Genomic DNA, 26642 nt, shown 5'->3' with positions numbered 1-26642 from the left:
CTGCTCTCTTTCTCTGTTTCCGGGCGATAGCTGCAGCCCCAAATAAGTGGGTCGACCTCCTTCATTCTTGAACTACTTGGACCAATACCTTGATTGAAGGTTCTCCACCTACAGGCGATCAAAACCCTGGAGTATTACATCCAAGACTGTGTTCTGTTCTGAGAAATCAAACTCAGAATCAGATCTGGTTCTGAAACCCTCCACCAGCCCTGATATCAGAGAGGAAACTCCATCCTTTCACTTCATGTTTTCGCTGAACCTCAGCTGGAATCACAAGACCTGTGAGCTGCGATTCTCCCTTCCAGGCCCAAGGTCGATACATGCTGGTGTGAGAGAGCTCCATCAAAACTATAGAAGCTGCCCTCTTTTCTGGTTCTGACGCAGGGTTGAAGAAAGAGTCGTGAGTTTGTTTTATTTCTTTTGTATTCTGATTTCCAGTTATGCCCTCTTCCTGGTCTCTAATTCTCTCATGTCCTAAACTCATATTGTGTTTCCTAATTTATCCCCATCAAATAATCATTAATTCCCTTTAAGTCCTATCTCCCAAATAGCTCATCAACTAATTCTGGTTATTACAATTCTGCCACCCCCCTTATAACTTCAGCTTAATTACAATTCTGCCATTGGTTATTGCTATTATTTATTGAGTGTCCAATTGGGCCCTAGGCAATCCGATTCCTGTTCTTGGAACCCGGATCCGCATCAATAGGTCAATAGAAGAAAAAATTGGGGAGATTTCTAATATCTCCCAATTGGCTGGTCAGAATTGTACCAGGTTTGGATCAAAGGTAGTACTAGGTGGGAGGGAGGCTTGATCCAATTTTCAGCCACAGAGGATGGCTGAAAGTGTTTCAGGCAGTAGGGGATCAAATAGAAAGCTAAGAAGATTTCCTGGGAAAAACTGTGGAAGAAGATGAAATCAACTACCTATAGATGGTTGCAGCAGCAGTAGATTCTTGACTAATTGAGAGGAGAAGAAGATAAGCAAAGGAAGAGGACCTCTCAGGCTTCCCACAGCAGAGAGTCACTGGATCAAACACCAATTCCATCAGCCTTGATCAAACACAAGACAACTCTTCATGGAGAAGAAAATAGCAGCAGCCATTAATTTGTTTATCAAAATTGTTTCTACATTAGGAGTCTTCTCTTCTTTATTTATAATGTTGATGGAGAGAACTACAAAATAGAAGGTTCTTTAAAGGAAACCTTAATTCATTCTCCTAATACAATACTTACTAAAAACTGAAATTAGGAACTAATTGAAATCATAAACTAGCTAAAAAAGGAAACTCACTACAATGACTTGACACTACAATGACTTGACTCCTAAGAACTTAAATTAAACCCAACTAGAAAGGAAACTATAAAAAATTAGTTAATCCCGTATGCAACCTTAAAGCTCATAGTTTACGCCCATAAAAGTGTCTATTACACTCAAAACACATGGGACCAAAGGCCAAACATGTATAGAACTCAACCCTAGGCTTATTTAAAAAAAAAAAAAAAAAAGCCTATTTCAGTGATGAATCTGCATCACCTTCTCCAAGTTGCTAGCATTTCGTCCTCCTCTCAATCTATTCACCTCTCCATTTCCTCCCCCTCTGGCTCTCTCTTGTGCTTCTTCTCGGCCATCTATGCCCTGAACCGGCCTATGGATAGGATCCCCCTTTAGGCTGATATTCGATCCTTTGTCTCTTCTGTTGACTCCCTCACTTGGGGCCTGGCTGGAGACTTCAATGTCATTAGAGCATCCCACGAGAAGATTGGAGGGGATACCATTGACTCTACCTCCATTGAAGCTTTCAACGATCGCATTGATGATATTGGTGTTAATGACCTCCGTTGGTCGGGCACCAACTTAGTCAAATTGTCACAGTGGTCCGGCTAGAATTGCTTGCAAGTTGGATCGGGCTCTTGTCAATGAAGCCTCGCTTGTGGCTTTCCCTCTTACCATGCCACATTTGAGCTTCATGGTGTCTCGGACCAGTACCCCATCTCTCTCCTTGTCCACCATCTCATTTCTTTTGGTCTCAAACCATTCAAGTTCTTCGACATATGGTCTCTTCACCAATATTTTCTCCCCATTGTGGAGGCCGCCTAGTCTATTCCTGTCCATGCTCTCTCGTACCCTCTCCTTCCCTTCACTAGGAAGCTCAGAAATGTCAAATCTGCTCTCAATAGATGGAACTCATAACTCCTTTGGTAACATCTCCAATGTTACCACCTACAAGGATAAGCTCCTTCTCATCCAATCCAAGCTTCAGTTGGACCAGCTCAATTCCTACTTGGCTGATGAAGAGAAAGAGGTCTCCGCCAAACTTTCCTCCCTCCTCGCCCAAAAAGAAAGCTTCCTTAGACAAAAATCCTATATCAAATGGCTTGAGCTTGGTGATTCTAACTCTACTTACTTTCACAAATCTCTCAAAGCTCGGTTCAATGCCAATCCGATTCCCATGCTCCTTTCTTCCTCTGGTGACACCTTCACCAGTCCTAAAGATATTACTTCACAAACCCCTTCAACCCTCCCATCCCTTCTACCCCTCCCTCCCCCCCGAATGTCATCAATAAATTCATCCATGTGCACTCTCTTCCCCTTCTTCTCTCCCATCCCTTCTGAGGATAAGATCCTTGCCGCCATCCTCTCACACAAAGCTAACAAGGCTCCTGGCCCTTATGGCTTTAGCATGGGGTTCTTCTCTTCTTGTTGGTACATCATCAAAGCCGACCCGATCCATGCCATCCACAGCTTCTTCCTCTCCCCTAGTAAAATCTACAAGTCAACCACACCTTCCTCAACCTCATCCCCAAAAAAAAGGGTGTCAGGTCCATGCCTGACTTTAAACCTATTCCCTCTGCAACCTTCTCCACAAGTTCATAGCCAAGATCTTAGCTAATTGCATCCAAGTTGTCATTGACTCTGGTCAATCCCAACCAATCGGCCTTCATTGTTGGTAGAAGCATAGCCGAAATCATCATGCTCTATCATAAAAGTGTCCAAGGGTTTAACCGCGAGTCTCATTCATCTGCAACCCTCCTCAAAATTGATATCCACAAAGATTTTGATTTTATCCGATGGGATTCATTGACCAAGTTCTTCAAGCCATGTCCTCCCCCCCCCCTTCTTTTGTGCACTAGATTCACTATTGCATCTCCTCCCCGGTCAATGGCAGCCCTACTAGCTAGTTCTCCTCCGTGGGAATTCACGAAGGCTACCCCTCTCTCCCTTCCTCTTCTCCCTTGCCTTGGAGGTCCTGTCCTGCTCTATCCAATCCTCCACGGACCAACACCTCATTTCCCCGATCCACAAATGCAAATCCATCGTGCTTACCCACCTTGCCTTCGCGGATGACCTCATGATCTTCTCTAAGGCTAACCTTATTTCCATCTCCTCCATAATGTCTTCCCTCCAGCTCTTCGAATCCCTCTCTGGCCTTGAGATTAATCTTCTAACAATCTAGCCTCTTTCTCTCTGGAATCTCTAACCCCTGTCAAGATAAACTCCTCCGTATCACTGGCTTCTCCCTTGTGTCCCTCCCGATCAAATACCTGGGCCTCCCTCTGATCCCCTCTAGGCTTTTTGCCCATCATTGCTCCCCCATCCTTGACCAGATGAGGAAGAAGATCCAGCTCTGGAAAGGCAAGCTCCTCTCTTATGCTAGTTGTATGGTGCTCATTAAATATATCCTCCAATCCATGTCCCTCTATTGGTCTGGCATCTTCTCCCTTCCTTCTTCCACCTCCAAAACCATTGAATCCCGCATTTCTTCCTTTCTCTAGAAAAGCTCTAACTCCTCTAAATTTCTCCACCCCTTAAGTTGAGACAAAGTATTTCTCCCCAAATCTGAGAGTGGTCTAGGCCACAAGAAGATCACAAATATTAACTCTTTTAGCATCCTCAAGCTCATTTGGAAGATTGTTACGAAGCAAAATAGTATTTGGGTCTCCAGGGTCAAATCCTTCCTCCTCAAGAATGACTCCCTCTGGTCGGCCTCCCTTTCTCCTGATGCCTCCTGGATTTGGCGTAACATGTAACATTCTTGCTAAAAGGCCTTTAGCCCTTTCGGCAACATCTTATACTATAGGGAATGGGTCTTCTACCTCTCTGTGGCTTGATCCTTAGCACCCTTCTGGTATCCTCCATTTCTCCTCCCTTAAATCACTCCTCGAATCCTCTATTCTTCGGGCCTCTTCAGGTTGACCCCTGTCACCTCCATCATCTTCCTCGGAGAGTTGTCCCCTCCTTCTTCCCCTCCCTCTCTAGCTGATCTCTGGTCCACCCTCCCTCATCCCTCCCAACCACAGAGGAAGAGAGGACAAAGTGACGTAGTGTCCCTCCCCCTCGAGGATTTTCACCTCTGCCTCCGCTTGGAACCATATTCGTACTCTGTCCCCTCTTGTCCCTCGGCGCAACCTCCCTTGGTTCAAAGCCCACATCCCTCACCATAGCTTTACCGCTTGGCGAGCTCTATCCAACTGCCTTCCTATCTAGGCCTTTCTTCTCTATCGGCACATTTCAGTCTCCCCCCTTGTGTTGCCTGTGTTGGAATGGTGCTGAAGATAATGACCATCTCTTTTCTCTTGCCTCTTCTCCTCGACTATCTGGAAAAGGGTTCTTAGCGACTGCTGGCTTCTAGTAGAAGCATTCTCCCCTTAAGTAGAAATTGGATCCGGGTTGACATGACCTTTGACGGCTCCTCCATCACCAACACAGCTAGGAAATTGGCCTTTTGTGGTACCATCAACCATCTCTGGATGGAGCGCAACCTCCTAAAAGGACTTCCAACTCTAACTCCTTTGAGACGATTTCGACAGTCATCTAGCTCCAAACTTAGATGTATCCATCAGCGTAGGATTTCTGATACCCCAAGGAACAGGCTTATTGTTGTCTCCTGGGGCCTCCCTCTCTCTTATATTCCCTGCCCCCCCGGGGCATGCCTCCCCCCATTATTGCCCCCTTTGGTTGTTTCCTAACTAACCCCAGCCCTTTCATGTGATTTGTGCTGCCCTTTGGGATTGTGCCCCTTCCCCCCCCCCCCCTTTTTCTCTTCTCCTTCCCCTTTGTATATTCTTTCCTCTGCTTGGTAATGAATTCATTCATCCAAAAAAAATAAAAGTTTCCCATCTGATGATTTTTCAGAGCATAATCTAAAGCACATTTTCTGGAAGGAAGAGACAAATTGGAAGAGAACAAGGACAAATACATGTTCCAAAACTGTGTCAGGCTATGACAGGCTCAAAGATCAAAGAAGACGACCACAATAAAGAGAAAACCATTACCGATACAGATAAAGAACCACAATGCTAAGCTTCCAATAAAAAAATGAAAAGCATCATTAACAAAATAAACCTGATCAAGACAGAAAAACGAAGCAGCAAAACCCACCATCTTTATGGAACACAAGAAAGACTAGCGATGCAAAGGATCTTACCAAAATCATAAAGGACGCAGACAAACACATGGATTCCACCAGCGCAACAAATGAATTCCAGGCCAAAGAGACATTTATCCCATAATCGTCAGGCCCCACTGTTGCATTCGAATCACATGTACTCGGAGAAGAACCATTTTCCTGTGAAACATATTCCCTTCCAACTTCAAGCCTTGGTGTTTTATCTGATTCTGACACGTTTGAAGAGGAATCCTTCTTCTGTAAGAAACGTTTCTTAGCAGCTCCAGGCCCTGCTGTCATATTTGCTCCCGAAGAATTTGACAAGGAAGCATTATCTGGGGAGGAATCATCCCTAGCATCTTCAGGCCTTCCTTTAACATTTGATCCTGACTCAACAACTTGATGTTGAGTCTCTATGGACCACAAATCAATTCGAGGCATGAAAATTACACATGATCCCCTACTTGCACATTTCACTGCCAGAGAAATTAGACGAGTATAAGAATCTTAGAAAACATACGGTGACCTCTTTATAGTATTTCATAAATGTAGCTCACATGCAAGAGTCACATTGTTCACCTCAGTCATCAAATTAGTTGAGCTCAAAGCCATATAAGAAAAAATATTCACCAAGAGAGGGTCAACATGTACAAGCCTGACTACTGTAGAATTGGACATACTGTAACATGTGTCAGGGCTCTTTTTTATGAATAACAAAACTTTATTTCTGCAAAAGAAGGGCTGCCAAAGCAAAGAAAGTACCAACTACATCAGAACTGGTTTCTGCTAAAATAATTTACATCAGATCATGTCCCTAAAGAGACAAACATATGATCTTCTGATGGTTTGCACAACCGCGACAAGAAGTAGATTCATCCAATTATAATACTTAGAAAAACTTTTACTAATTCCAGATATGATCCCATAAACAGCCAGTTCTAAAGATTACTCCAGATCAACAAAGATCTGGCACTCCCTATCAAAGAATATTGCATCTCATAATAAGAGGGAACAATAGATGGGCAGAAAGTACTAAGAATCCAGCAAAGCCAAAACTAACCTACACGTGTGGAGATATAAACATAAACAAAAGTTGATTTAAACCAACAATAAACAAAATTTGATTTAACCAACAAAGCGATGCCATGATAATTGTCAACCATATGGAGTTTGAAGAATTCATACAAATATACCTAAAACTTAGAAACAAAGGAGCAGAAGCATACATAATATGTGTGTCACGGCTTCAACAAAATCTCCCTGTCCTCCTTGTGCAATGGTAGCCAAGTTGACCTTCTGAATTTCAACATTCCCCACATAAGCGTGGAGAAGACATGAAGCAAGATGCTTTTGCCCAGATCTAGGACTTCCAGCAATCAATACCCTGAATCCCGATGTTTGAGATGAAGAAGATACATTCCGAAACAAATTAATATGAGTACTAGCAGAATTTGCTTTACCAGTATCAACTTTTCCATGGCCATCATCAGTATCATCATTTAATGCATTGAAATCAGCAAAACCAGAAGCACTAACCAAAAGACCAGCACAAGAAAGATTTCTCTCTATCTCTCTCATAACATCTGCTTCCTTGATCAAATCCAGTACACAGGATGACCAAGAAACACCAGGCATTTTCTTCTTTTCCAAAGCCGAAATAGCTGCATTTTTTATCAGTTTTGCAGCTTTGGAAAGGGAAGGAGGAAGCCACAGGCGCTCATCAAGACAAAGGGAAACAATCAAATGCAATAGTGGTTGAAGCAGACAAGGAGTCAGATGGGCACGAAGAGGAGAGGCAACTATATCATTTGCGGCCATTCCTGCTTCTCTGCGAGAGCACGGAGGGGGGGAACATGCAAGAGCATCCAGCCAATCCCCTTCCTCCACAGAGAAGGAGGGAAGAGGAACACGTCTGCCATTATTATCCTTCTTTTCAGCAGCAGAAAGAAGCTCTTGCAATGCACAATTCCTCTTCAAGGCAATCATAGCTGCTTGGGTACAAAGAGCCTGTAGATCAGCACCAGCAAAACCTGCAGTTTCTTTAGCAACCCACTGAAGCAAGGATCCAGAGGCTGGTTTTGGCCACCTTTGAGTGTGTAAAGACAGAATAGCAGCTCTGTCCTCAACTGATGGCAGTGGAAAGTAAATTTCCCTATCAAATCTTCCAGGCCGTCTCAGAGCAGGATCAACAGCCTCAGGACGATTTGTTGCACCTATGACAATGACCGAGCCTCGAGATTTTAGACCATCCAACAGTGCAAGCAAAGTGGATACAACGGAGCTATGTGTCTGATCTTGCTGCCTCGTGCGACATGGTGCCAAACCATCAATCTCATCAAAGAATATTATAGATGGTTGAGATTTTTCAGCAACCTGAAACAAGAGTCTTAACTGCCGCTCAGCATCACCAACATATTTTCCTAGACAATCTGCACCTTTACGAGCAAAATAGGCTATTCGTTTGTCACCACGAGCACATGAACCAATCAATGCCCGCACCACTAGGGTTTTTCCTGTCCCAGGATACCCATGTAAAAGAACACCTCTTGGAGGTGTAATCCCCATGTTATTAAAGAACTCCGGATATAAAAGAGGCAATATGACAACCTCCTTCAGGCATTGGATCACATTTTGAAGCCCAGCAAGAGACTCCCAACCCTGATATAGTTTTTCACTTTCGGAGGAAGAACCACCAATGTACACAGGTGCAATTCTCAACAAATCTCGATGAAGCCTCTTGCGTTCACGTTTCAAGAACTCTTCATCTTCACCACAGTTTTCCAACCATTTTTCTTCCGACTCAAAATCCTTCCGCCATGCATCATCTGCCAGCTTCTTCATTTCCAACTTCATTTTCCTAGCTTTCATTCTTTTCTGCCGGTGCAAATACTGACTACCATGAGGTTGGAAAAGATGCCGATGATCTGAGCAAGCAATGAGAAATTTTCGATGATCAAAAACACAACCATCAGCTCTCCCACAAGGCTGCAAGAGAGATAAAACCCCATAAGCAAAAAAGGGTGAAGAAAAAGGAAGCACAAACACTACTTTGCAAGTTGAACATTGAATGTTTATCAATGGCAAAAGTATTATACAACTGACCAAGTGATAGGTTTTGGGACACCGATCAACACGGCATCCAATAGTTGCTCCTGGCCTCCCACAGCGGCTGCACTTGAGTGCTCTTCCCCTGCAAAGTGCTGCCCTAACATTTTTTAAGCATCCCAAACCAGCAAAGTAGACCTAAAAGTAAAACAGAAAATGCATGAGAATTTGTGATAAATGGAAAATATTAAATATAAACATGCATTCGAATAATCTTTCCAGAAGCAAATCCATGAACCACATACAACTAAGAAAATGAAAAATTTTACTAGCATGAAAGTTAAATCCACTGATCATAAGAAATGATGACTTCTCTTTTCTACTACCATGAGCTCCCACAAAATATTGTTTGAGATGGTACAAACTGCATACTTGATAATCTTGAGATTCAGTATCAGATAATTTCACAGAACCTTGTTTAAAGCTGAGTACTAGTAACACGACCATTAAATGCACAAAGCAAGGACAATACAGGCCAGAGATCAGTGCTACACAATAGGTCCATGCTACAGTTTAGGTATGGGTCCCAGTGTAAAGTGAGATACCAGTTGTGCATTGTCCCATGCTCATCCAATACACAACCTTTACAATTTCCTTATATGAGATGGTACAATTTAGATCCTCGATAACTTAGGAACAGATCAGGCAATGGCTATCAAGTAAGTAGTCGTGTATAGAGAAATATTGCTCAACAACCAACAGTAGACAAAAGGGAGTAGGTCAGACCCAACATTTGCTCTTACCCACATTTTATAACCAGGTTTGGATCTAAAAATCAGATCATTCTGAAATTCAAGCAGATACATGTTAAGTAGATCAGATCTCATCCAGATGAGGGATCTTGGGAAACATGATAATGGTGTCCCTATCATATAAGAACTCAAATATCTAGACTGACCCAAATCTGGTCTGCATGTAGATCTATTAGGATCTTAGGTTGGATATGGATCCATGCATTGACTCGAGTTGGATCCAGAGACATATATAATACTATAGATTCAGATATTTGTCTCCAACCTGGTCCATCCTGTTCAAGCACTATCAACCAAGATTCTCATAGCACTAAACCCCAGTAAGTGTGACAAAGGAAATAGCAATTATGCATCCACCTGATTAAACTTATATGTTTCAAGAAAATGAGATCAATTCAAATGGTAGCACAGAGTTCAAGGAAAACACCCTACAATGTTGTTCATACCATCAAAAGATAAGACGAGGCCCACCCCTTCTTGAAATAATTAACAGCATTTTCTCCTGGCTTAATCAGTATTGAAATCGTCCACTATTTTCTTTCCTCTACACAAATGTGGGAAGCTTCAATGGCGTTTAAGGACTAAAACAAAAGTTCCTACAAAATGGTTATAATCCATTGGGGCACCAGAATGATCTAGGAACAATTTAATACGACAAGGAGTTTGCGAGGGAAAATACCATACAGCTTAGTAACAATGCTACTATATAAAAAAAATTAGCTTATAACATCGATACCAAGAAACTCATCCATACTGTATAGAGAGTTGATAACTGCAGCTACAGTCTCCCCTGAGTCTATGTTTGCTTCCTTAACATCTAAGGATTTGAAACTAAGAAGCTGGTGGCATCGACAACATATATTCTTGAGGTTGTCTAACATATTCACCAGACATTTTTGGCTCCAATGGAGTAGTAAAGGGACAGTAAATAAATTATTTCTACTTTCAAGTACTAGTGTTTTTAACAAAGAAAAGGAAAACACAACAGGAAATTTTGAAAAGAGTTACAAATGAAGGATCTGGACCATATATATCAGTTCATTGCTAAAACCACAAAAGTAAATGGTTAAAAACAACTAAAAGCTAAAACAATGAACTTAGATGTTTCTCAAGAAAATCTGAACTTCTTTCTTGTTAAGATATGTACCAGGATAGGGAGGAGTCTCTCTGTCGTGGTTTCCTTTATTGTTTTATGTCTTTAATTGTTGGTAGGAGTTGGGGGGAGTTAGCTGTCAGTTTCCTACTCTAAGTAAGTTTCTTGTTTAGACTAGGTTTAGTTTCCTATTCAGATTACAATTGTATTTACAGGTTTACACATAAAGCCACAACCCACGATAGATCTCTACAGTCTGAATCTATCGTGGGTTCAGCAATCCCTTCTTCCTCTATTGGTCCTGATTTTCCACATCCTAGATTTGCTACACGGTATCAAAGCTATGAGGAAGAAGAAGAGAAAAAAGTTTAGAGTGATTTTTAAACTTTATCTGGTATCATTTACGGTGTCTTTTACTTCTGACATCTTCATCGATGGTGCGTGAAGTCTCTGCTGCATATCAATCTATAGTATCTGAACCAGAATTGTGGTTGCTGGTTGGTTCAAAGGTTGAACAAAACCTTCTTTGCTACTGCTGCTTTTCCCTTTCAAACCAAGGATTGATGCTTCTCTGATTCGCTACTGAGTGAGATGGGTTTCCTTTCTATTGCTGAAAATCCTAAACTGATTGAATCAACGATTTACTGGTTCTCGTTGAATCATCGAGAATTGGTTTTCTGCTGAAACCCTAGTTTGGTTGGTACCGATGTGCATTACTACCGCTGCTGTTCCTCTGTTGTTCCCCTTTTTATTTGGTTTATTTCTTGCTGCTTGTCGTAAGGAGGTTGGGGACGACTACCCTCGCTGCCTAGTTGTTCACGGTACCTATCCTTCTCTCCATTGTGAATTATATGCTACTGCTGGTTGCATCTTTTAAAGGATAGCAACTCCTGGTTTCACGGTTGCAAGGTTGACGGAAACCTTTTCTTCCCTTGGTTATCTGCTACTTGTGTGAGGAGATGTTCACGATATTTCTAAGAATGGGTTTGGGTTTGGGTTTGGGTTTGCTAATTTTATTTTAAATCTTTTGTTTCTTTTATTTCTTTCCATCATTACCCCATGTGATATGTGTTATTCTTTAGTCACCCACGTTACCTTGTTTTAAGGCATGAAATCTTTGTTTTATTTGTGTTTCCCATAGAACTCCACTTTATGTCATTATACCCTCGTCTTTATTTTGTTTCCTCTTCCAAGTTTAACCCTTGTTAATAAATACTAATTTCCTTCATGTCCATTTGCCTTTTTATTTATCAATAACCCCATGAAAATTTCTGGTTTATTACGGTTTTGCCATTAACCCTTGCTATTGCCTATTGTGTATTTGAGTGGGTCCATACCGAACCAAATTGGGTATTTTTGACCCAGGTTCCACATCAATTGAGGATTGCATGAAGTAATTATAGAATTGCCTTTGGGCATATATATGTACCATATTCTTGCCTCGGTGGGCCCGAGATCACCTCAATTTGGAATTTGCAAAATTGGTTCTTCCATAAAGTAGTGGTTGGAGATAATTTGCTGTTGGGAGGGAGAGAGTGAACATTTTATTGTGATGCTCTTGATCACTGGGATTTGGCGTGATGCAATATTCATTTGTTACACACTCTGCATTATTTGTCCACGTGTAATGCTACACATGAGGGGGAGATTGGAGATTTTTATTATATGTTCAATTTGAAGATTATTATCTGCATATTGGAGGTTATTATCTGCTCAGTTCAAGTCATCAATGATTGGAGACTGTTACAATCTCAGAAGCTGTAGCTAAACCAGAACCAAGAAGAAAAGAGAGAGAGAAAAGAGAAGACGGGAGGAAGAAGATGAAATAACCAAAGGAAGTCTCAAAAATTGAGAGCAACCTGAGATTAATTCAATGTGAATGTAATCTCAGGTTCTCTTATGTATATATAACCTTAGGTCAAGAAGAAAGACAAAACAAAGACATAACAGCCCATAGGTACATGAAAAAAAGCCCCAAAATACCCGAAACAAACTCGACAAGGACTAAAAAGTCCCTGTCGTAGGTGCTGATTAGCGCTATTCCTTGTTTGGGAATAGCACTAATCTCAACACTCCCCCTCAAGCTGGAGCATATAAATCTCCCATGCTCAACTTGTTACAACCATTGTGAAAGCTATGAGCAAATAAGGACTTATTGAACATATCAGCCAACTGATTCTTTGATGAAATAAACGGGGTCTCAATCAGCTTCTTTAGAACAGCATCACGAACAAAGTGACAGTCCACCTCTATATGTTTGGTCCTCTCATGGAATACCGGATTGCTGGCAATATACACAATAGTTTGGTTGTCACAATGCATTTGCACAAGTTTGGTTACTGGAAATCCCAACTCCAAGAGTAACGAACGCAATCACATCAACTCAGCGGTAGTATGAGCTATAGCTCTATATTCTGTCTCAGCACTAGACCGGGCAATAGTGGTTTGTTTCTTGCTACGCCACGTGACCAAATTACGTCCAATAAAGATATAATATCCAGTGGTAGATCTCCAATCACTAGCAGAGCCAGTCCAATAAGCATTAGAGTAGCCAACTAGATCCATATGCTGATTAGGACACTAAACAAGCCCTTTGCCAGGAGCCCTCTTCAGGTAGCGAAGAACGCGAACAACAGCGTCCCAATGAGCCTTCTGAGGTGACTGCATGAACTAATTGAGGACTCCAACAGCATAGGAGATGTTAGGACGAGTCATAGTAAGATAAATTAGCTTGCCAATTAGACTTCTGTACTGATGTATATCCTGAAGAGGTTCACCATCATCAACACCAAACTTTTGGTGAGGATCCATAGGGATATCAACAGGCCTGGATGCAAGCATACCAGTATCAGATAGGAGGTCCACTACATACTTCCTTTGGGATAGACTGATCCTTTTCTTGCTTCGGATTACCTCAATCCCAAGGAAATAGTGAAGTTGGCCTAGATCCTTAGTCTGAAAATGATGTTGTAGGTAACTTTTCACTTCAGAAATTCCTGCTTCATCATTACCAGTCAAGATGATATCATCAACATACATTATCAACACAACCAACTTGTCACCCCTGCGGCGAACAAACACAGAGTGATCAGAGTAACACTGAGAAAACCCAAACGTGACTATGGTAGCACCAAACTTATCAAACCATCCCGAGGAGATTGTTTGAGACCATAGATCGCTTTGTGTAAGCGACACACCCGACCTTTATTCTCCCCCTGAGCAACATACCCGGGAGGTTACTCCATATAAACTTCCTCCTGTAGATCACCATACAAGAAAGTATTCTTGATATCCAACTAAAATAAAGGCCAATCAAAGTTGACAGCTAGGAAGATAACAACGCGAACCGAATTAAGTCTAGCAACAGGGGAGAAAGTCTCAAAGTAATCAACACCATAAGTCTGAGTGTATCCCTTGGCAACCAGGGAAGCTTTCAACCGCTCAACAAAGCCATCAGAGTGATACTTAACAGTGTATACCCAACGACATTTCACCAAGTCCTTACCAGGAAGGTAAATCTACCAAACTCCAGGTACCACGACTCAAGAGTGCATCCATTTCTATATCCATGGCACCCTTCCATCCAGGGATATGGAGGGCCTCAGTATGAGTACGGGGAACAAGGTTAGTAGAGAGAGATACAGCAAGACCATGAATAGGAGGAAGATGAGAGATAGACATAAACTTATCAATAGGGTAAACAGCTAAGGATTTCTGAGTGCAAGAACGTATACCTTTCCTACGAGCAACTGATAAGTCATCGGATGGAACAGAAGGAGCTTCACCAGAGGAAGGTAGTGATGGAAGATGTGTAGTAGCAGAATCAATAACCTTGCCACTGGATTGTCCAACCCGTTCTGCACTGATAAACCTGTAGAGGAGGTGGAACAGGTGCACTGGTACTAGGGGCATCAGGAATCGGAATAAGGGATGGAATGGGAGGAGGAGAGGTAGATGACCACTCCTCAGTAGGCTGAGACACCTGTGGGAGAAGAAAGATGTGCCTTCAAAAAAGGTAATATCAGCACTTACAAAGTTCCTATAAGTAACAAGATCATAGCACTTGTATCCTTTTTGGGTACGAGAGTAGCCCAAAAAGATATATTTAGTAGCCCATGGAGACAACTTATCTACGTGCATATGAAGATTGTGAACAAAACACACACACCCAAAAACCCGGGGAGGAAGAGGAAAACTAGGTAGAGTAGGAAATAAGATAGAGAAGGGAGAGACCTATTCAATAGAACAGAAGGCATGCGATTAATCAAATGACATGCAGTTAAAACTCTATCATTCTAAAAATACTCAGGGACATGCATATGTATCATAATAGCTCGAGCTACCTCAAGGAGGTGCCAGTTCTTGTGCTCAGCAACCCCATTTTGCTGTGAGGTATATGCACAACTAGTCCGATGAATAATGCCATGGGTATCACAAAAGTTAGAAATCATTTTGAGCATATTCTAAAGCATTATCAGAACGAAAAATCTTAATGGAAATGTCAAACTGAGTTTTTATTTCATCATAGAATTTTTGAAACACAGATAGAAAATCAGATCTGTCCTTTAACATATAAGCCATGTGAGGCGAGAATGATCATCTACAAATGTAACAAAATAACGAAACCCAAACCTATTACTAACTCTGCAAGGACCCCATACATCAAAATGAACTAATGAAAACGACGGACTATGAGACACTGATCAAGATGGGAAAGACACCCGATGATGTTTACCTAACTCACAGGCCTCACACTCTAATCTAAAGACATATTTACAATTGGGAAATAAAAGTTGCAATCTAGGTAAGGACAAGTGGCCTAGACGACAATGCCACTGGAATGGAGAGACATCCCCAACAGCAGTAGCGGCAGCAGAAGTGAGAGGACAGCCACTGTTGAGGTAATACAATCCATCCTTCTCACACCCTCCACCAATCGTCTTCCTCAAGTGAAGATCTTGAAAAATACAATGGGAGGGAAAGAAGGTAACTGAGCAATTGAGAGATCAAGTCAATTGACTCAAAGAAAGAAGGCTTAACGGAAATTGAGGTACATGTAATACAGACAATAAATATAATGAAGAAGTAGGAGAAATAGTACCATGTACAAGAAACAGGGGTGGATGTACCATTAGCAAGAATGACAGACGTAGAACTAGTACTAGATGAGAAGGTCTAAAAAGGGATGACTTACTAGTCATATGAGCGGAAGCACCTGAATCAATGATCTAAGGGGTAGATGTAGTGGAAAGAAGGGTTGATGTACCTGCATGAGCAAGGGTAGCAACGGATGTAGAGGCACCATGGGATGTACTAGCAGAAGCCTCAAGAGAGTGCAAGCGCCAGAGTAACTGGTTGATGTCATCGCACATACTAGTAGAAGAATCTCCTGAAGAAGGTATAGGTGTAGTAGTGGCCGCAGATACAGTATCAGTACCATCATCGGACACTGCATGATTGGCTAACTGAGTTGCCCACTCTGGCTTGCCATGCTTGGCCCAACACATCTCTATAGTATGGTTAGGTATCCTACAGTAAGAACACTGGCGACTAGTGCGATCCGAGGACTGTCCACTAGAACCTCGACCCATAGGACCATGTCCTCCTCCGCGACCGCGCCCACGGCCACAGTTAGCAAAGAATGCAGAATTATCTCTGGAAGGTTGATCAGATTTGGATGAGGAGGTGATACGCTGTAGACGCGAAGAGGCATCATTCAAGGTAGGTACCGTATCACCAGCAAGTAGATGGCCTTTCACTGCCTTCAAATCACTGTTCAGACCGGCTAAAATTTTGGAAACGAAGAACTCATTCCGTTGAGCCTTCAACTTCTCAATATCAGTAGTCAGAGGCTGAAAGACATTAAGCTCTTCCACCATTCCCTTAAAGGCATTGTAATACTCAGAGAGGGATTTGTCAGATTGACGAAACTAGAAGAGCTTCTCATATATGTCATAAATCCGTGTCATGTTCTCTTGGGAGTATGTTTCTTTCAGATCATCCCATACTCCCTTAGCTATAAAATGAAACATAACATTGGCAGTTACATCTGGTTCCATACTGTTCCACAACCATATCAGAATCAAGGCACTCTCCTTCATCCAATTGTCATACTTATCAAGGGAGCCCCAGAGGTAGTATAGCTCAGTTTGCCTTTAACCAACAAATACAACTTAACAGACTGAGCCCAAAGAAGATAGTTCGAGTTCCCTTTGAGCTTGATAGAGGTGATATGGGCATTGATATTATCCGATGCAAACGAAGCCATAGTAGAAGAAACAGTAGAAATAGTAGCAGGTACAGTCCCAGCCATGACAATAAGGTAGAGTGACTAACAAGCAAGAGGATGAATGTATCCAGATAGGTAATAATGCAATTTAGACCTGAAACTTAGCATTCAATCCAACATTCCATACCACAACTCAGATCTAAACATGTAGGCATCAATAACTATATCGGCAACAAGCAAGTATAAGCATCAATAAGAACTATCGGCAGCAAGCACATATAGGCATCAATCAACTCATATAGGTAGGATAAACTAGATCAAAAAATCAAGAACAGCAGCCTCAAACCTAACCATCATCATATAGGTAAGGTAGAATAGAAGGAGAGGTGGAGGCTTCAAATCATCAAGCAATCTGCCACTTACTCCAGCAGTAAAGGTAAAGTAGATCTTCACAAAAGGAAAATCACTCCATTAGGGATTAGATAATAGCAGTTGCAGCAATAAGTGGCTGCGCACCAAGAAGAAGAACCTCTAAATCGTAACCAGCAGCTTTCTTGTTTTCGGAACCGAATTTATTTAACTACAACAGCTCTGATACCATGTTACAATCTCAAAAGTTGTAGCTAAACCAGAACCAAGAAGAAAAAAGAGAGAGAAAAGAGAAGAAGGGAGGAAGAAGATGAAATAACCAAAGGAAGTCTCAAGAATGGAGAGCAACCTGAGATTAATTCAATGTGAATGCAATCTCAGGTTCTCTCATGTATATATAACCTTAGGTCAAGAAGAAAGACATAACAGCCCATAGGTACATGAAGAAAAGCCCCAAAATACCCCAAACAAACTCGACAAGGACTAAAAAGTCCCTGTCATAGGCGCTGATTAGCGCTATTCCCTGTTTGGGAATAGCACTAATCTCAACAGAGACTATTATTATTTATCTGCTCTGTTTGAACTATCAACTCAAGATTATTATATGGTTTATCTATTTGAGTCCTCAGCGACAATTATATCTTTTGAAGATGGTTTTATTCAGCAATAGTGCAACCTATCTGGTCCCTAGCAACCCAATGTTGTTACTTGTTCTCCAGCAAGCTGATGTTGTTACTTGGTTTGCAGTAACCTATACTACCTACTACTTGCCTTACATACTACCTGCCTTCCTAGGTGATGCGGGTCCGGGTTCCAAACTCGGAATCGGATTGCTTATGAGCCCGTCCAAGTATCAGATAGTTCAAATCAAAGAACTAATGGCAAAACAGTAAATAGTTTGAGTTTTATAATAGGGTGGCATACTTGTAAATAAAGGGAATCTTAAAAGGGTAACGGGTAGTTTAAGTGATGGGATATGAAGGAAAATATTAATTATTGTTAAGGGACACATAAGGAAGCAAAGTTAAGGTAAGGTATATATGGGAATAAAGGAAGATGGGAAGGTATTAAAGGAAAGATGGTAATAAAATTAAAGCAAAAGAAGAATCGTGGGAAAGTGGGATAAAGGGTCTTCTTCTACCTTCAGCCAAGGTAAGAGGCAGAGAACTAGGGAGGCTTTGGATTGAGAGAACTCAATCATATGAACTCGAATCGACCTGCAACTTGAGGCGAGTGTTCTCCACTCAGATCCCTCATGTTTCCATTCAAAAGCAGACCCAAAGATCAAGGATTACAATCAAGAGAATTTCTGCAAGTTACGGCTGGCAGTAGAGGAAGAGCCAGCTCTGCAACCCAAGTTGTTTCTCTCTAAAGGGAAGCTCTGCAGCCCTCAAGATCTGCAAGTTAGGTTGCCCACCACTGTAGATTAGAATGTCAGAACTTGAGATCGATCTGGGGTGGGATGATGGAGATCTATGGAACTCTTCTCAAACCAGTACTATCGCCAGTACAGTAAAGGGAAAACAAAAGTAACAAAGAAGGAATGGAAAGAAGAAATAAGAGAGAGAGAGAGAGAGAGAGAGAGAGAGAGAGAGAGAATCGCATAAGGTGGGGAAGGTCACACGACCATGGTTATACACCTACCTGGCATCATAAACACTCAATAAATTCATTCTTCAAGAAACCTAGCCAAATGATTGGGGTTACAAACCTATTTATAAAAAAAAACAAATTAAACTTCCTAATTAAAATATAAAACTGAAATAGCAATAGATCTCCTAATTACTTCCTAAGATCTAAGCTAATAAAAGTAGAAACAAAATAAACTCAAATTAGAAATTCCTACTTAGCCTAATAACTAAGATGGAGTGCCGGTAGAGAAAGGGAAGAAACCCCTGAGAGAACTCAGAGTTACAGGGGAGAAGAGATATCGCACAAAGGGGAGAAAGGAGGAGGTCACACGACCTAGTCTTGCACCATACCCGACAACAAAACATTCAATTCAATCCATTCTCAAAATCTGCCCAATAATTTGTGTTACATGCCTTTACTTAATAAACTAAAATTATAACTTACCTAATTAAACTCTAAAACTGGCATAGAAACTTCTAATTACTTCCTTAGGTCTAACTGATAAAGTTAGAAACGAAATAAAACTCAAATTGGTAACTCCCTACTTGACCAACAGCTATCCAAATAAAAGATTACATATCTTCCCAAATAAAATAACTCATTATTTCATAAACAAAGTAAATCCTAAAATATCCTACTGATCCCAAAAATCCAATAGGTCCCAGTTCGTCCCGATTGAGATTGCCTGAAAGGTCAACCCAATTCAGCCTCAATTTTGCATCAACTTCCCTGATATTAAGATTCTATGAGTTTTAAAGAATGATAACAATAAAAACACGAGCGGGAGTGAATTGCTCGTTGCCTGCATCGCGAACAAAATCCAAGATGTGAAGTTGTGGACGTGCATTCAAGTCTGGAAAATCACTGGGAAGAACGAACTCATGATGGTGAACAACTGACACTGCATTGATGTCCTTCATTACTTAATCCACGATTGTCTCACTTTTTGTTGTCATCACCTATTCCACAATAAGACGGTCTTCCACTTGTGTTGATGCATTTGGTTCGCCTTGTGGTTGTATTGGGGGTATCACTTTCTTTAACTCAACCAATCCATGAATATTAAATTTTTTACGCATGTGGTAAGCCTAGAGACTGCACACATTGTTGTCACGATCAAAGATGTCGTCCCGTTGTTCTAACCAACCTCAACCCAATTTAATGATGCATTGAGGAGATTCAAACACTTCACAAAAAGCTCCATTATAATAATGAGAAATAGAAAATTCAACAAATACATCATTTTCTTACTCAAAAATAATTTGATTGGTCTTTGACAACATATCCACCACAAATCATGAGATGAAATTGTCGTGTTGTCTCTCATCAATCAAAAAAATGAGCAATTTTTTTTCCATTTGGCAATCACACTGTAAATTTGAACACAAAGGGATCCATAACAATAATGAAAGGCTTAACTAAAGGGAATGGAAAAAATGGTAAATATACTGAAATTTATGATGGTATGGCAAAATTGTAATTTGGAAAGTTGAATTACAAACTCCCAAGAGTATGTCACGTATGGGTGGGAGGGGTAAACTTGGACAATAAAATAAAATATGGGCAAAAGATAATAAACCAATAAAAGGTGGGGCAAATAAGGGAAATAAGGAATGAGGGTTTTAAGACAACCCACTTTATGAGGTTGCCTTCAACCTCATGATAGCCATAGAGGTTATATTGAACACAAAGGAGGAAATCAAGCCGCAGACCATGGAATCTCTCTCAACAGTTGTGAAATTCCCAATTTGTTATTGTATAAGGCTGCTGGATCGATCCACACCAATATAGCACAAGGATTCAAGCAATATTTGGATATTAGGTCCCTGGAACTTGGAATCAGCTGTGGCAATGAAAGGGCAGACCTGAGTTGCGATGGATCTCCAGATTGAAGAGGGCTTTGGACCTAGGCTTTGAAGGGGTTGAATCGCACAGAAGAAAGGCACCTATGATTCAATCTTAGGACAATTAGTCAGCATTAATGTTTTAGCAAGGCTTCTCCTGAATCTGATGTAGTCTCTGGTTTTAGAAAACAAACAGAGAATGAAAAAAGAAATAAAGAGAGAAGGAAAAGATGTGAGAGGTTTGATTGAAGGGGTCATAGGATAGAAAGATTGGGGTGAGAAGTTGCGGAAATGGAAGTATGAGGTGGTTTTTTTTCTAATTGCTGGAATTGTCCGGCAGATTAATGATGGGGAAGGAGAACAGGGATACAAAGAGGGATGGTGGGAGAAGGATGGCTCTTTCGCTCTGATACCACTTGCTGGAAAGCCAGTAGATAAAAGATAGAAATCCTAAGAGAACTCAAAGTTGTAGGGAAGATGAGAAGCTATTGCACAAATAGGGGGGAGGCAGAGGTCACACAACCTAGTCTTGCACCATACCTGGCACCAAACATTCAATTCAATCCATTCTCAAAATCTACCTAATAACTTGGGTTACAGGCCTTTATATAATAAACTAAAATTATAACTTACCTAATTAAAATCTAAAACTGACATGGCAACTTCTAATTACTTCCTCAGGTCTAACTAATAAAGTAAGAAACATAATAAAACTCAAATTAGTAACTCACTACTTGACTAACAACTACCTAATAATATAAGAGATTACATATCTTCCCAAATAAAATAACTCGATATTTCATAAATAAAGTAAATCCTAAAAAATATCCTACCGATCCCAAAAATCCAATCAGATCTAGTTTGTCCCGGTTGAGATTGCCCGAAGGGTCAACCCGGTTCAGCCTCAATTTTGCATTAAACTGCCAAAATAAAAAAAGATTACATAGATTTCCCCAAAATAAAATAAAATCCTAAAATACTCTATTGAACCCAGAACATCCAACCGGACCCAGTTCGTCTTGGTTGAGATTGCCAGAAGGGTCAACATGGTTCAGCTTTGATTATGCACCAGTAGGGGAGAACCTTTGATGCTATTGTTGCTACTATGATCTTTTGGATTGCGGTTGGAGTTATCTGCAGCCTATTTTGTTTATTGTAGATGGTTCTACAAGACGGTTTTTATCTACTCATATTGTTGATGACTGGTGTACTTGGGTTGATATTGCTACACGATTGATTGAAGTTCTCTCCGAGCTCACTGGCGTCAAGAACTGAAATTCAAGACCGGGGCTGCCTTTTGTCTACTCTTGTTGTTCCAAGCTGGAGCTTTTTGATATGTATACTCCAGCTTGAGGGGGATGTCAAGATATCTACCAAGATAAGGGGGGGTGTCCATATTGTGGTTTCCTTTATTGTTTTATGTCTTTAATTGTTGGTTGGAGTTAGGAGGAGTTAGCTGTCAATTTCCTAGTCAAAGTAAGTTTTTTCTTGTTTAGACTAGTTTTTAGTTTCCTATTCAGATTACAATTATATTAAGAGGTTTATTAATAAAGGCACAACCCACAATAGATCTCTACAATCTGAATCTATCATGGGTCCAGCAATCTCTTCTTCTTCTTCCTATATTGGTCCTGGTTTGTTACATTTCTTATTTGAGATAACGGAAGGAAAGGAATAGAAAGGTTTTGGAAACAATCTAAAAAAATAAAATAAAAAGGGCATACCAAGTGCATTAGGCTCCCACCACTATGAGGTCTGAGGAGGGTCATAATATACACAGCCTTACCACGCTTCACGAAGAGGTTGTTTCCCGACTCAAACACAAGTGGTCACAATAGAGCAACCTTACCGTTGCACCGAGTTCTGCCCTCTTTGGAAACAATCTTAGATTTTTTTTTTTTTAAGGGTTGGCTCCTTGGTGAGGAAACCACTTGGTCCAATCATAAAATATGGGGCTGCCAGTATGAAGACATGGGTTCAACTCTAAGGGTGGCCACTTTGTGCAAAAAGTCCAAAAGGTCAAGACCAGCTCCAGTCCACCCTTCTCAGGATCCTGCAAAAGCAGGACTTGCACCAAGTTTTTTCCCTTTTATGTAAGTTGTTTTTCTTCCAGTTTTCTTTTCTGCCCTGTGAATAAGATGTCTAGACAATGCAGTTCAGGAGTGCAGAAACGTAAGAATTACATATCGACAAACTAGGCCATCAATTGGCTAGAACTGGGCCAATATTGAACCATATTCAATGAACCATTCTAGCCCACAGCTGGAATCTTATCAAATGATCCTAGTCAGCAGTTCAAACCGTGGGGCTTGTTTATAGTATTTTCTTTATTTTATTATTTTTAAGTTGGTTAGAAAATAAAAATTATAAGTTCCAGGACTGTTTTGGAGCCAATTTCAATTTTTTAGTCAGTTTAGGATTTCCCTATTTTTAAGCTTACAATAGCAAGAAGTTTCCTTTTCTATTTTTAAGCCACATCGAGTCATTAAAAATCAACATTTAGCTACATCAAATAAGAGAAATGTTCTTGTTCTATAATAAGTTTGACTGGTCAAATGATTTTTACACAAGACTTTTTGTATTAGGTATAACATAAAACCAGCTTCCCAACAAATCTAAGATTATTTAAATCTAAATTGTAATGACAAAGTTATGCTCCGGGGTCAAACTTATTTTAAAGTGCATGAATGCTGTTAAAATCACCTAAATGAAATTAATTTTATGGATATCAAAACAAAATACTATTTTACCGGACTTTTAGTTTTTGGCAATGTTTTAACATGACAGGATTTATAAAATTTTCATAATTGAGGAAAACCCTAGCATTTAAAAGTTGAGAATCACCCCTACAACCAAACTCCAGTTTTTGTTCTTGGATTGGGGGGTTGACTTTTTATCCTTTTGGAATTTGATTTTTAAGTTATTTTTATTGAATTGTGCATCCACGCACTTCCATTTTCCCTTTACGTCTAAGGGGGTGAGATAGGCGACAGGTAGCTTGCTCTCAAGCCGATAGAATAGGCAGCGGGCCGAGCATAGAAGCAAGTCGCCAGAAGCTTTCGGTAGCTTAGCTTGATTCCAAGCCAACCTGGCCGCAAGGGTGCCACAAGGTACTGCCGGTGCTGACTTGGATATTGGGTGACAGAATAAGGCAGCCAAATCCAATTAAAATAATTTAAAGATCAAATTCCAACAGGATAAAAAGGCAACCCCCAGTCCAAGACCAAAAACTGGAGTTTAGTTGTAGGGGCGATTCTCAACTTTTAAATGCTGGGGCTTTTCTCAATTATGAAAATTTTATAAATCCTATCATGTTAAAACATTGCTAAAAACCAAAAGTCCGGTAAAATAATCTTTTGTTCTAGATAGCCATAAAATTATTTTCATTCAGGAGATTTTAATAGCCATAGTTGTCAAGGCATCGCCTAGGTGTCACTAAGTCGTCACCTTGGCATCCAGGCGGTTTGCCTGGAGGCCTAGGCGACATTCGCTTTGTTGCACTGCATATCGCCTTGTGTTTTGGCACTATTTATGTCAAATAACATTTAAGTAAATGTTTTCAAATATTTTACTTAAGATAATATTCATAAATAAGTAAATACCCCCTATTTGAATTCAATAAAAAATAGTTTAAAAATTAAATTCCAAAAGGATAAAAAGTCAACCCCTAAGTCCAAAAACAAAAACTGGATTTTGGTTACAGTGGCGTTTCTCAACTTTTAAATGCTGGGGTTTTTCTCAATTATGAAAATTTAATAAATCCTATCATGTTAAAACATTGCTAGAATTAATTCCATTCAAGCGATTAAACAGCATTTGCGCACTTTAAAATAAGTTTGATCGGAGCATAACTTTGTCATTACAACTCAGATTTAAATAATCTTAGACTTGTTGGAAAGTTAGTTTTGTGTTACGAGTGATACAAAAAGTCTCATGTAAAAATAAAATCATTTGACCAGCCAAACTTATTATAGAACAAGAGCATTTCTCTAAATGTTGATTTTGTATAACTTAATATAATTTAATGTTGATTTTTTATCATTTGATGTGGCTAAATGTTGATTTCTAATGACTTGATGTGACTTAATGTTGATTTTTTATGATACAAGGTATATGTAACTTATTAAATAATGTTAGAAAATAGGGAAAATAAAAAATAACACTTGGTCGCCTTGTTCACCTTAAGGCGGGCGCCTAAGCACTTAGACAGCCCTCCACCGCCTTGTTTCGCCTTGGCACCGTGACAACTATGTTAACAGCATTCACGCATTTTAAAATAAGTTTGACCGGAACATAACTTTGTCATTATAACTCAAATTTAAGTAATCTTGGACTTGTTGGAAAGCTAGTTTTATGTTATATCTAATACAAAAAGCCTCATGTAAAAAACAATCATTTGACCAATCAAGCTTATTATAGAACAAGAGCATTAATCTAAATGTTGATTTTTTTTATGACTTATGTGATTTAATGTTGATTTTTTTTATGACTTATGTGATTTGATGTTGATTTTTTAGGATACAACGCATATGTAGCTTACTAAATAATGTTAGAAAAGAGGGAAAATAAAAAATAACACTTGGTCGTCTTGTTCACCTTAAGGCGGGCGCCTTCTCGCCTAAGCGCTTAGAGTCTTAGACAGCCCTCCAACACCTTGGTTTGCCTTGGCACCGTGACAACCATGGTTTGGAGGCCATCAGAGATATCTTACTGCTGTTCTTGGAATTCAACAAAGTTTCCTTATTTTGAAGCCTGAAATCAAGAAGTTTCAGATCTTCCATACCAGCCGGCGGAATCTGAAGAAATTTTGGGGTTTTGTTATCCCCAATAGGATCTCCAATCGATCCAAGTTTGAGCCCCATCAGAGCTTCCTACAGCCAACCACAGGTTCCCCTTGTTCTGCCCTGTTTTGGGTTTTGTTCCAAATCTGGTCTTCTTGAATCCCTTGTTTGTGGTGACTTATTCGATTGGAGTTCTGGGATTATTCTTGGGGGTTATTGTTCAATCAATACCCTAACATTAGGTGGATTCTAGAGTGATTAGCTGTTGTTGATTCAGTAGCAACCGGGTGGATTCCAGATCTACAAATCAGGTGGATTCATAATCATATATTCATATCCCCTCTCCTATCTCTCTCTATCTCCTATCACATATCATGTCAGTTGTTCTAATTCTTCTATCCTGCAATTTCTAATGCTGATGTGCAAATTCAGATCTAAATTTCTGGTTACTTCCAGCACATGACATTGATATATTCTTTTACTAAATCTTGCTGAAACTGGCTATCAATTTCCCAGGTGAGATCAGATTTATTACCTGTTATAAGCCCTCATTTCTAAATCGACCCTCATTTCCTTAGTCAAATATAACTCCACAAAATTTCAATTTTTCATTTGATTTTGAATTCTATTTCTACTTAACTGTTTCTGAGTTTAGTTTACTGGTTAATCAATGATTTCAGTTCAGATCTCAATTTGAACCCTTAAACCAATCATCAAATTCTTCTGTGCTCTGGGTTTTCAAGAATCCTCATCACAAAGGGATTCTTCCATATCTTGTAATCTGTCCTTCAGATTTGAATCATATTTTACAATTGTGTTCTGCCTGTCGGTCTAAACCATCGACCTGGGTTTATGTTCAATCAGACCCTGATTCTCCTGAGCTATGTTCTCCATTCTGGCCATTGTTCCATCCTGCGATTCAGGTTTATTGAGGTATTCTAACCTTAGGTGATTTGGTATAACCCGTGAAACAATATCTAGCACAAGAAACCAGTATCTGCACCTAGGTGATTTGGTATAACCCGTGAAACAATATCTAGCATTGAAGAGAAAACCAGGCTCATGGTTTGTACAGAATATCAAACCATGAGCTCCTATGATGTTTATATAATATTATAAAGAAGGAGCAATTACAAGTTTACCCTTGATACCATAGTACTACTAAACATTACATAAGCAAATATAAAGCAACCAGCAGTATCTCCCCAAAATACCCGTGGTAACAGTGTAACACTAACAAAACACCCATAATACCAATACACATAACACTCCCCCTCAAGCTAGAGTATACAAATCACTCATGCTCAGGTATGGAATAGCCTTTCCGGAAAGCAGGATTAAACAAAGGTTTCGTAAACATAACACCCAACTGATCTGCAGAAAAATTAAGAGTGACAGTAAACTTCCTCATTACGGCATTCCTTACAAAATGACAAACTTCAATGTG

At 40.1% G+C, this 26642-nt stretch overlaps 1 protein-coding gene across 1 annotated transcript in view; it reads right to left on the bottom strand.

The window, feature by feature from the left end:
* The window catches only part of LOC122078194, a 49399-nt gene that overhangs the window by 11704 nt on the left and 11053 nt on the right, over nt 1-26642 (bottom strand). Inside the window, exons 2-4 of the mRNA XM_042644081.1 lie at nt 8493-8633; nt 6617-8375; nt 5430-5866 (exon numbers count right to left, since the gene is read on the bottom strand). Of these exons, the coding sequence (XP_042500015.1) occupies nt 5430-5866; nt 6617-8375; nt 8493-8633 (2337 nt within the window). The remainder of the gene's footprint in view (nt 1-5429; nt 5867-6616; nt 8376-8492; nt 8634-26642) is intronic.

This window comes from Macadamia integrifolia, chromosome 5 (assembly GCF_013358625.1).
Source record: "Macadamia integrifolia cultivar HAES 741 chromosome 5, SCU_Mint_v3, whole genome shotgun sequence".
NCBI classification, from domain to species: Eukaryota; Viridiplantae; Streptophyta; class Magnoliopsida; order Proteales; family Proteaceae; genus Macadamia; species Macadamia integrifolia.
Note: the sequence above shows the minus strand (reverse complement) of the source record. Positions and strands in the feature narration are given on the sequence as shown.